The 12,544-nt window shown below is 37.5% G+C and overlaps 1 protein-coding gene across 1 annotated transcript; it reads left to right on the top strand.

Moving 5' to 3' along the window:
• The first annotated feature begins 892 nt into the window (after positions 1 to 892).
• Positions 893 to 12,007, top strand: xpnpep1 (X-prolyl aminopeptidase (aminopeptidase P) 1, soluble). Its single transcript, XM_053329750.1, has 20 exons — positions 893 to 995; positions 2,073 to 2,197; positions 3,036 to 3,099; positions 3,503 to 3,607; positions 4,051 to 4,143; positions 4,386 to 4,529; positions 4,788 to 4,883; positions 5,917 to 5,998; positions 6,972 to 7,182; positions 7,548 to 7,637; positions 7,772 to 7,822; positions 8,311 to 8,369; positions 8,765 to 8,842; positions 8,952 to 9,023; positions 9,261 to 9,321; positions 9,503 to 9,572; positions 10,164 to 10,337; positions 10,829 to 10,905; positions 11,050 to 11,148; positions 11,469 to 12,007. Exons 2-20 carry the CDS (start codon positions 2,081 to 2,083, stop codon positions 11,586 to 11,588), a joined length of 1,863 nt encoding a protein of 620 aa, XP_053185725.1. The 5' UTR covers positions 893 to 995; positions 2,073 to 2,080; the 3' UTR covers positions 11,589 to 12,007.
• Positions 12,008 to 12,544: the final 537 nt, after the last annotated feature.

The following is a 12,544-nucleotide window of genomic DNA, read 5'->3' as shown; positions in this document are numbered from 1 at the left end:
ATTGTTAAATGGTGTCAAATCAATGCTGTACATTTTAAGATCTCTGGATGTTTGCATTTATGTATGCAAATCAAATTTTGTGTAAAAATATGTGAATAAAATATAGTATTTGTATGCTGTGTGCCAACAGTTATTAAGGTTCATACAATGATTGTGAGAGATGATCTGAGTCAAATACTTCAGTTATTAAATAATGGGCTATCCATATAGGCTACTATTTCAGCACCACTTTCTAATAAGGGACCCTAGGAGGGGTATGTCCTATTTTATTAATGACTAGCTAATACTTTACAGATCAGTTAGCTTTTAATATGAGCAAGGTTTGGCTGTGGGATGCTTATTGTACTTTAGCAGTACGCTACTGCGAAGTCTTCTCCCCCCAGTTCCTTAGTACTGATGAACCAAAAAACAATTTATTAACTTAACATTTACAAATAAAGACTTAATGGATTGTTGTAAAAACACGTTCATTTAGCCTATTGGTATATAACTGACCTATAAAGTATTATTTATACATTGTAATGCCTTTAGTGTTATTTTTTTAGACACAAAAGGCTGTAAAAAGTTATCAGATAAAAAATATAACATGCAAAGCAGTAGTCTACAAAAAGAAATATGAAGCTTTATACAGCCAGTGGAGGGAACGTTTAACAACAGGTGTTCTTTTGTTACCAACTGATTGGAGGTTAGTGGGTAAATGTTTCACTGTAATGGTTTATTAACTTAGCTGATGGGGGCGCCGTATGGGCGCGGTAAATGTGTATATTTAGTGGATGTAATTATGTGTTATACACGCTGAATCGAGTGTTATGTATGGATCATTCATAGAAAAAGAGGCGAGTCTGCATACTGCTGCGTCTACTGGAAGAGGCTGCAGTCACGTGATCACAAACGTCAACGTCGAAATGGCAGCCTCGTGTTGAGGGTCCGAACTGTTAACGTGAAGCGCTTCGTTTCCTCACCAAGAGTCACATTTTACGAGGCGAAACGACCCGGTATGTCTCCAGTATTTCACTGACTGAGTGTGGGGCAGGGGGTTTACCTTTTGCGTTAGATAGAGGAGCTCGTGGACTGTGTTTCACTTTAAGGAAAACCCGTTGTGTCTGTAGCAGAAGCTGAGGCCGAAACATTGTTCTCCCTTGTGTTTCCTGTGCTGAAGTTATCAAGCTATTTCACATTGTTGCCACGGAGCTACGACTTGCGACCACAACCACTGACACCCCTCAATGACGAGACAATGAATGAAGCAGTTATTGTTTGTTATGGTTGGCCTGTTGATAACAACGATGTGTGAAAGAAAAAAAATGCCCGTCGACACTGCTAAACACTGCACCCGTCGTAGTTTTCTCATAATACCGGAAGCCTTTGTTTAATAGTATTGTAGCTAGTAAGCTATTCTGTTAAGCTATTGAAACCAATGGATGCCAAATTGTAAACAACAATCGCATGCGGAGCGGTCAGCCAATCAGAGAGCTCATCGCTGAAGAAGACTGCAAACTGATTGGTCGGCTGGTTTCACATCGAGTAATACTGCCCTGTACTATGATAGGGATATTACAACACATACACTTCACTTGTGTTTTGAATTGATTGCAGGGCCAATTAAACTATCCCATTAATATTTAACTGAGACTCGTGTGACAGTTGCTTTGTCAGCATGTCACAGAGGGTTAAAGAGAGTCCAGGTGACTGGACTGTGACTTTGAGCTCCACGTTATACTCAGGTAACACACGTCGGTCACTGTCCTGCTCCAGCCACCTGAAGTTAACATGGCTTCCCAAAAGTCAGGTAATCTTAATGTGGGTTTTAAAATTACAATCAATAAGGGAAACTCATTAGTGGTTTTTTTTGTCTAAATGATTGCAATTACTGTTTCTGGAGATTAAACCAATTGCTTTCATGCAGTTAAATGCTGCCACACTGCCTGTACTTTGCAAACATTAACAGGTTTCCTCTCAACTTTTTTTACAATTAACTCATCTGTTGTTTACTTGCGTGTTGAGTGCGCTGTAGCTCTGTGTGAAGTAAATTAAAGTCTGTATTTACTATGTTGTGTTCTTTCTCCATTTAGACAAAGTCATGTCTCCAAAGATCACAGGAGAGCTGCTCAGGCAGCTTCGCCAGGTTATGAAGAATAGCAAATACTTCGCTGAGCCTATACAGGCTTACATAATCCCATCTGGAGATGCACACCAGGTCAGTGAGATCTTTCACATACACACAAGCAACAACATGTATGTTCTGCATTTATACATGAGAGCTTTACCGCAGTCATTCTTAAACATAAACTAAGGCAAGGCAAGGCAAGGCAGTTTTATTTATATAGCGCATTTCATACACAATGGCAACTCAATGTGCTTTACATAAAACAGAAAAACATGTAATTTGAGAAACGTTAAAACATACAATTACCCCCCCCATAATAAAAACAAAGTACAGAAAAATAGAAAGAGAGAAATAAAATGCTAGAATAGAGCATTAAATATAAGATTGCAGCATAAAATAATAATTAGCTTTAAAACCATTAAAAGGACATAGAGTGCAAATGAAAGATTACAATGTGAAGTGCTTTTAAAGAGCTCAATCATAAGCACAGGAGAAGAGAAGTGTTTTTAAACTAAGACACACATGTACACACTCACAGTAGTACAGCTGCTATTCCTGCCTTTCTTCAGGGCTTAAAGTTATCAGGCATAGATCAGTTTTAAATTCATAAAATAATTCAAATACTTTTACGTATTTCCTCCTCACAAGGCTCACAAGTCTTATCTTGCTTTAACCCCCTGCTTTCTTACTTCGTGTATATCTTGATTCTTCACTTCTGATCGTCTTGTCTGACCTTCGTAATTAATTGTAGCCCTTTGCCCAGAGCTCCTCCCTTTTCCCTCTCCATGTACGAGCCATGATGTGAGAAGAGCAGCAAAGGTGGCATTTAAAATGTCTGACTGGTTGCTGGCCACTTTGCACTGATTGTTAATGAAGCTGATCTCTCCCCTTGTCTGTCTGTCTCTTTCTGTCCCTGGTCGTGTTGTAGAGTGAATACATCGCACCCTGTGACTGCAGGCGTGAATTTATCTGTGGATTCAATGGCTCTGCAGGTATGCTGTGTGTGTGTGTAAGGGGGTCATATCAAGTTCAAATCTTAGTGGGCAAATTAGGAACCAAAACCTTGATTCCATTGTAGATAATGTGATACACAAACTTGCAGGGACATCCACATTGTATTGTTTTGTTGACCTATTTATGGTAAGCCAAATCCCCAAACATCTCATTTGATACTCAGTTTAGTTAGAACACTAGGTGACACCCTGATAGTGACTCAGAACTGGCTGAACAGCTTTTACTTTAGTGTCTCACTGTACAAACGCAATTGAAACATTAGATGTGTATCAGACAGACAGTAAAAGTAACTTTTCCAATATCAGTCTGTTGTTTCTATCTATTCAATAAGTTGGATCCAATAAAGCATCTGTGTAAGTGTGTGTGATTTGTGATGTACAGGTACAGCCATTGTCACAGAGCAGTATGCTGCAATGTGGACAGATGGGCGTTATTTCCTCCAGGCCAGCCAGCAGATGGACAACAACTGGACCCTGATGAAGATGGGTAATTTACAACTTGATATATTTGTTAATGACAATAACAACAGCCTCTTTTTAATGTTATGTAAGTTACAAACAAAAGTACTAAGAGTTAAGCTCCAATTTTTTTGTAGATATTCTCATTACACTTACATCAAGTGATGTAAGTGTAAGATTTGCAACTTCAGAATCTGTAATGAAATAAACTTCTCTCAGCATCAAACAGATGATACGGCATGGCTGACAGCTTGTCTATGTCTGAATGTTCTGACCTGATCTTAGATTAAAAATAAACATGTTCCCTGTTGTGGAAAGTAAGATAGTCCTGTTTATGTCTGCTCTTTGACTTACAGACCTACAAATAAATCCTCAAAGATACTTCATGTTCAACAGTGCTATCAGTCACACACACGTAACACCTTCTTATCTTTGGTGTTAAATCTGCTTGTTTTTTCTAATCTTATATAGGATTGAAGGAGACACCCTCTCAGGAGGATTGGCTGATCAGCATCCTGCCAGAAAACTCCAAAGTGGGAGTTGATCCTTGGATTATCGCTGCTGGTACATTATGCTTCCATTTTTCCTCAAGCAGTGTGGACACTGTATTCTGTATAGCTAGAATATTGCAATTTGCTTCAATTTAAAATGTAATATAAAAAATCAAAATCTTAAATCCTGTTTATTGCATCCTGCAGAACTGTAAACTCCTAATGGCTTCCTTGTTGTTCATATGTTAAAATATAGTTTTTTTAAAAACATTTCTTGTGCGTCTGAACCAAAACCTTTCTGATGTTGTATATCAGACCAGTGGAAGAACATGTCCAAGGCGCTGAATGGTGCAGGCCACTCTCTGGTGGCGGTGCAGCAAAACATGATTGATGCAGTGTGGCCCGACCGCCCAGAAAGACCCAGCACACAGCTCCGTACTTTGGGATTGGAATACACTGGTCAGTGCAACACTGGATTAAAACTGTTATTACATTTAAAATTATTTAATATTTTTATCAAAGATACCAGAATTTATGTTTGACAGCTAAAACATCAAAATCATTTCATGCTTGTAGAATAATTGAATTATTTTATTGGCAGAAGTATTGCCCTATGTTTGTATCAAGCTGTAGTTGTGATTACACCACTTTCAGATAATAGTTTGACCAAATTGTTTCTGTTCAAGGTTACTAGATGTTCATGCTATCGCCCTGCAGGTATTTCCTGGCAAGACAAGATTAAAGCGCTGAGAGGCAAGATGACGGAGAGGAAAATCACCTGGTTTGTTGCCACAGCGTTGGATGAGATTGCATGTACGATTTAATATTTACTAATTAGTGTCATTACCTCTGCTTAGAAGGTAAATAAAGACAGTCATGAGCTGTTATGAACTAACTTGTAGATTTTTTTTAAAAAAAGAGAAGATTTTCCTCTTTTTGTGGTAATTTAAAAAAATCTCTATGGCAGACAGCAATGAGCAGCAATAGATTGCATAAAGTAAAAATATGAATATACTGACGTACTTCTACTAAGAGAGTAACATTTGTATTTAGGTACAGTACTTTAGTCGATACACTTTGTTTGCCAAACATATCAGGTGGGGCTGGTGAAGTTACAACTATAACTGAAGTGATCACAAAGTGAAAGGCCTTTTTGAGGACCTTCATGTTAATGTAAAGTTGTTTTTTAGCTATTGCAGTATAACACAAGCGGCAGCCATACCCAATTTTGTTTCTGTTACATAAGTCCGTTTTGATACACGATCACGATTCAAGGACCCAGGGATACACAGGTGTCCCTCTAAATGCCTGTTTGAGCATCTTGTTAACCGTCCCTAATGAGCTCTTGTTTCTGATTGTTTAGTCTGAGAGTTCATGTTAATTAGAGCAATGCTGATTTTGATTGTCATCAGGTAGCATTTAGACTAAAGGGTCACAATGGGCGTTAAAGGGGATTTGTTCAGGCATCCACAGTGGATGACTGACGGTCTATTAACAACATTGATATTTAACACCAACTCATTTATGTGGAGGTTTTAGGGACATATTTCATGTCAGAGCATTTTACTATACTATACACTATATTTACTTTACTGTATTATTTTATATACCAAACTATCAAAAGAGTGACTGTTGTTGGTATGTTTGAACTTGCCATTGGAAGTTACTCTCAGCTTCTCATGAATTGAAATCACATATGGAGCTCTGCTTGCAGAAAATAGAGAGATTTACTGCCCATGCTAGCCACATTTTTCAACAATGTCATTATTTAATTAAACTTACATTTGAGTCTTTAATGTTTCTCAATGTTTTTTAATTATAATATTTAATTGTTTCCTTTTCTCAGGGCTTTTCAACCTCCGTGGTGCAGACATTGAGTACAACCCAGTTTTCTTCACATATACCATTGTGGGCTTGAACACCATAAGGTAATGACATACAACATGATACAGCAGTATACTGGTTTGATCAATGACTTCTTAATTAATGAATGTTTAATCAGATAATGAACAATACTCCCAAATGCAATATACATACAAGTCCTTTAACTCTTGGCAGTGCACCACAGTATGTATTAAACACAAAAGTCCAGTGAGTATCAATATAATATACACATTGAATACACATTGAAAGCAAATAAATCAGCAGTAACAATAAAAATGTACTCAAGAATGAAAAGAAAACTAAAGATTATGTGGGCTGATGATGATCTTTGAATCAGCATTACTTTACCTCTTAGATACCAGTAACATACAATCATTTTGGTGATATTTAGTTTTAGTACACAGTACAGGACACACATGGTATATACTACAGGCTAAACACGGTAGGACTGAACAGACTTTGTATATCCTGCACTGGGAACCAGAATAGGAAATTGCATTTTAGCGAATGGTGTTAATAAATCTCTTTTGCACTGATATTATTTTAATGCTTTTCCATTGCATTTTGATAAATACATTCTCAATTAACATTACAATAAATTGTATTCTACTCTCCAATCTCCTTTTCCTGTCTTAATCAGCTAATTGGCACCTTGAACTCTGGTCTACATTCTGTTTTATTATACTTTATTTCTAATCAAAAACATTTTTTACCTTTTATTCTACATATAATTTCTTCTTTTTAAAAAATGAAAAAGAAAACTGCCACAGGCTTAGTAAAAGTTATTAGTATTTATAAAGAATTGGTGAATAAATGAACACATTGTACACACCATGGTACATTTTACTCTGTTTCCCAGTTTATTTATAATTTCATGAGCCTTTTTTGAACTTTAGGTCATTTGGGTAGAGTGATCATATATATATTGTTATTTCCTATTATGCACAAAATGTCTCCCTGGCACGAAAAGACAATATATCTTAACTGTTTTACTAAACTATCTCTTCCTGTCTACAGGCTTTTTGTAGACCTGAAGCGTCTTTCTGAACCTGCATTGAGAGAGCACCTGCAGCTGGACTCTCCCAGCCTGCCTGATCTGACGGTCCAGACATTCCCATACGAGTCTGTCTTCACTGAGCTGCAGGCCATCTGCGCGGCACTCGGCCCCAAGGACAAAGTGTGGATCTGTGACAAGGCCGGTTGTGCTCTCACACAGGTCATCCCAAAGGTGAGAGAGCACTGCTAAGCACACAGAAAAAAATGATAGGACAATTAATCAGTTTACCGCTGCCAAATTATGTACAGTCTTACTGAACTACACAGAACTTGTATTGTTGTTTGGCGTGTGAAAAGACCGAGATCTAAATTCTCAGGTATCACAGTGTGAGGATCATAATGTGGTACAGTCTTACAATATATGCCTTTGTTTTCAACAGGTTAAACCAGTGATGCCACTTTTTTAAAACCAATTTAAACCAGCATCAATTTTCTTGCCTTTGATAGTTGGAACAATACAACACTTTGTGTTGTTCCGTTTATTTAAAGTCAGTTTCATTTCAAACTTTTAATGATTTCCTTCATGATCTATTCCAGGACCACAGGACTCCAATTCCCTACACTCCACTCTGCCTCGCCAAGGCTGTTAAGAACCCTTCAGAGATTCAAGGCATGAAAATGGCCCATGTAAGAACCTTTAACTGATTGTAAAATGAGTAGTGGATATCTTTTATGAGTTTATGATATCATAAGCTGTCTGACTGTCTGTCTATTGACATCCCTCATTAAAAATATTGTGTTATGGGCACTTCTCCCAACAGATCAAGGATGCAGTTGCCCTTTGTGAACTCTTTGCTTGGTTGGAAAAGGAGGTAATTCAATTATGCTTCCCAGGCCCTACATATTTATATTCATAAGAGAAAAGAACAGATTCCTCCAGTCTCTCACTCAGTTTCTATTGGGTTTTAAGGAAAACATCAAATAAGGCTTTAAAAGGGATATAAAAATGAATAAAATAGCACACATCTTATTTTGTATGATGTACAGTAATCAATAAGCCTCAGTTCTCTATTTCACCTAAATATGTTGTGTAAAACACCTGATGTGGATATTTTTCATTGGTATTGTCTGTTGTTATTTTTATTATCATGTTTTATTTTGATTTAGTACCCCGAAACCTCCCAATTTTATATTCTTGTATTCCAGGAAACAAATCTTCAATGGTTACTGGAAAATCACTGATTATATATCAAAATGAGCATGGAAACTAGGTGCTCAGGTGGAGGTTTTTATGTTCCTCGGTTTTCTCTTGAACTTCAGAGTGTACAAGTGTTTTATTGCGTCTGTGATTGTTTTATAGATTCCAAAAGGCACCGTGACTGAGATCTCTGCTGCTGATAAGGCTGAGGAATTCCGCAGGTGTTTTTAAAAGCTTTTCATGGGGTTTTACCAAGCATTTTGATTTTCCTTTTTAGTGTGATAAGTTGATCCGGTTTAACTTCATGTCAGCTTTCATGCTTGATGTGTATAAGATGAAAGAGTTTGAAAGATGTGTGTAAGTAAAGTATGCATTGATAAAGACTATTCTGGACTTCTGTCCCCCTCTACTGGATATGGAGGTAAAACAACATGATGGCAAAATACTGTTGTGTTTTCAGTGTGCTGCTTTTTCACCAAGAGTAATAGTTTTTACTTTGACTGTGTCATTTTTTTTGTTTTTGATCAATAGAAACTTTTTTTCCTTAATGACACTGATCACTGATTTTGAAATTTGATCAACGCATGTGATTTTAAGCACCTTCTGTCTTTTTCAGTCAACAGAAACATTTCGTCGGCCTCAGTTTCCCCACAATTTCCAGCGTTGGTCCAAATGGAGCAATCATACACTACAGGTCAGTTTTTGGAACTATATGTTTAATAAAAATGTTTTTTTTAGTCCTTAGTACAAGTTGATTTGTACTATCTTTATCCATGCCTTTGTTTTCTTTTTTTTCCCTATAGACCGCTGCCTGAAACCAACAGAACTCTCTCCATGAATGAAGTTTACCTGATAGACTCTGGAGCTCAGTACATGTATGTATCTATCATGTACAGGTGTGGTGTCGCCTACATGTTTCAGACCCCGTGATGCCAGAACACAGATAACAGGAATAACCAGCATTTTGTGCAATACATACATACTGTACATTTTCTGCATCTAAACCTATGATCGTATCACTTAAACCAACAATCCAGTAGAGGGGAGATGAAACACCCTGACACTGACAAGTGCTGATAACCTGACACTGAACCATGTCTGTTCTTTAACAGAGATGGGACCACAGACGTCACACGCACCATGCACTTTGGGACACCATCGGCTTTTGAGAAGGTACTACTTATATTTGTTTTATTATTGTGTTATGTTTTTGTGTTTTCAAGGCCAATTCCTTATGCTATATAAAATATTCTTATATTGAACTTGAAAATAATTAGAACAGTTTTTAATTTTTGCATTTACTAAATTAATCCCAATCCTGATATTGACTATATTTTTCTTTTTATTCCTCCAGGAATGCTTTACCTATGTACTGAAAGGTCACATAGCTGTCAGTGCTGCTGTTTTCCCCAACGGAACCAAAGGTGCGGACCTCATCAAATGAAAAAAAAAAGTTCCACATTCACAATAAAGATGAAACAATAGTCAGTAGACATAGTTTCTTTAATCTCAGGCAAAAACAAGTTAGCTGCAGCAGTGCTTGTCTCTAAAATAATGCGGCTGTCCTTTTGGCAAATCAGTAACTCTGGTTGTGAAACCTCTGTGTCATCATGCTCTGGCAGTACTAGAGAAATCTGAGCAGAAACAGTGTTTAGAGAAGAGACACAGTGGGCTGCTGTTAAACTTCAACCCAATGTTATTACTCCACCGAGAGCTTGATCTTTAGTTGTAACATTCCCATTGGGCCAATCAGTGAAAATATTCAACTCACAGTCTGAGATGGCTCATCCAATGCTGGGACCCAGCCTGGTTCATACCACAGGAAGTGAAATAATTAACACTTTAATTCATTTTACCTTTTCTAGTGCTCAGATATACCTGGGATTAAGGACTCTTTTCAAGTATTTCTATCATAATTTGTTACATTAGAAATGTGCAAAAACAAAAGTTGACTTTTTAAATATTGCATTAAACAAAGTGTAATCGCTACAGTCTAGCTTCCATTCACTATCCAGGCCACCTGTTGGATTCATTTGCCCGGGCCGCCCTGTGGGAGTCGGGGCTGGACTACCTCCACGGTACGGGTCATGGTGTGGGCTGCTTCCTCAATGTCCACGAAGGGCCCTGCGGCATTAGCTACAAGACATTTGCTGATGAACCTCTGGAGGCCGGCATGATCGTCAGTGATGGTATGATATATATTTTATTTTCTCCCTTAAGAGTAACAATGTCTGGTCAGCAGTATAGTCCTTATTATCAACAGACTGATGTGTTTTTCATATTGCAGAAGTAAACTACAGGTCAGACATAAATGTCACTTTACTTCTGATTGATGGAGCCGACTACAGGCATAACCTAAATGCCACCAGTGCTACAAGAGCAGGGCATCATTAACCAGATCTTCACTGGTGTCGTAAATAGCCATTTACTGCAGGAATGAGCAATAGATTGCATCTGTTTCTTTTCTTCCTCAATACAGTGCAGATAAAAATACAAACTGATGCAGCTATACAAACATAGTTGCAGAACTCATTCCCCTCTGGAAGTAGAAATACTGTTTTTTGATCAGTATTATTTCTTTGCAGAAGTTAAACATTACTTTTATAGGTTCACCTCAGCTCTCCCCTTTTCTGTTTGTTTATGTTCTAAATTTTCATCTCATTTGTCTTTTTTTTTCTAGAGCCTGGGTACTATGAAGATGGAGCTTTCGGCATTCGTATTGAAAACGTGGTCCTTGTTGTACCAGCTAAGACCAAAGTAGGTCCTTTTACTAGACCCAAATCACATGGAAAATCTAAAACTCAACTCTAATACTCAATAAGGTTCTTTTCTATAATTCATCACAGTATCAATTGTATTTCTAAGGAAAACTGTTGTTTTTGTTCTCTTGTCTGTGTCTAGTACAACTACAGAAACAGAGGCAGCCTGACGTTTGAGCCCCTCACTCTGGTCCCTATCCAAGTCAAGATGATGAACACAGAGCTGCTGTCTCAGAAGGACGTAAGGGATATCCAGTATATCATTTAACAAAAGACAAATTCACCCTTGTGTATTTAAAAATTAATCTCAAAAGCATTTTATTGGAAATGTTGTAAACACATTGCTTCAAATATAACAGCAGCCTACTTTCTGCTAGCCTACTTTACATTCTGTAAGAGATTATAAAATGAGAGAGGTGAGAAATAGGCGAAATTTCTAAATAAACATTTAAAGATTTGATAATATGTAGCTATTCCTAGTACATTATTCACTACTTTTTAACTCGTAGAGGAGTCTGTTTAGGTTTTGCAGCCCTTGACACTCTCTTCTCTGTCCTGCAGCGAGACTGGGTGAACGAGTACCACAGGAAGTGTCGGGAGGTGGTTGGAGCCGAGCTGGAGAGGCAGGGCAGGAAGGAAGCTCTGGAGTGGCTGATCAGAGAGACCCAGCCAATCGTCTGAGGACTGACCCTAGTGCAATCCAATTGTTTTGCCTTGGAGTACTGTATGATCAATTGCTCTGCCGTGAGAATCGTTTGTATTTTTCTCATCTTTCTGTGTGTCTCACACTCGGCTTCTTTTGTACAGCACATTGTATCAGCTGTTTTATTAAAGACCATTCAAAATCAAAAGAAAACTTTCCTGTTGTGTACGATTTTCTGTCTTAAAAAATGATCAGCTGACAGTCTCAAATTCAGCCAATCAGAAAATCTGTTTTAGGTTATCCACTGGGATTTTGTAACTGCTTTGTAACACAAATACTGTGGAATTTTCTTAAGTTGTATAAAGTCTTGTATGTGAGGTGAAAAATAATGAGGATTGTGTATGACAACATCACTATGTAGTAATTCAGCACTATCCAAATAAAAATCTAAAGAGTACATCTATAGTGTGCTTGATTTTCCCATCTTTTTTCATCCAACTGTAGGGAAACCGTGCTGCACTTATGTCCAGTGATATCTAAACAGCTATTATCATTATGGCAGCTGGATGGTTTAATATCATTACACATCTGTTTGCTAACAACAGCAAACAGAAACAGAACATGGCAGAAACAAGAAAACTTGAATTTGAAACAAACTGCCATTATTATGTATGAGAAACGCAATGTACTGCACTTTTATAAAACTAAATGACTTATAAATGGCAGATTAAAATAAGAATAGCAGAGGAGAAGGCCAGGATATGTTGCCCTTTAATCTTTAGTGTGGTTCAAGCTCCAAAATCAGATTGGATTCTATAGTTCCAACAATGCAGCTCAATAGCTGGTGAACACCTGCATCTTTTAAACTTCCAGGTTGGAGGCTTTCCATTATAAATTTGTAGTCTACAAATTGTAGACTACGCTGATTTAACCCTGATGACATCACTATTTTTCTCTTCATGAAAGGTAAACTCAATTCCCTGTGTAAAATTGG

Source organism: Scomber japonicus, chromosome 2 (assembly GCF_027409825.1).
Source record: "Scomber japonicus isolate fScoJap1 chromosome 2, fScoJap1.pri, whole genome shotgun sequence".
Classification (NCBI taxonomy): domain Eukaryota; kingdom Metazoa; phylum Chordata; class Actinopteri; order Scombriformes; family Scombridae; genus Scomber; species Scomber japonicus.
Note: the sequence above shows the minus strand (reverse complement) of the source record. Positions and strands in the feature narration are given on the sequence as shown.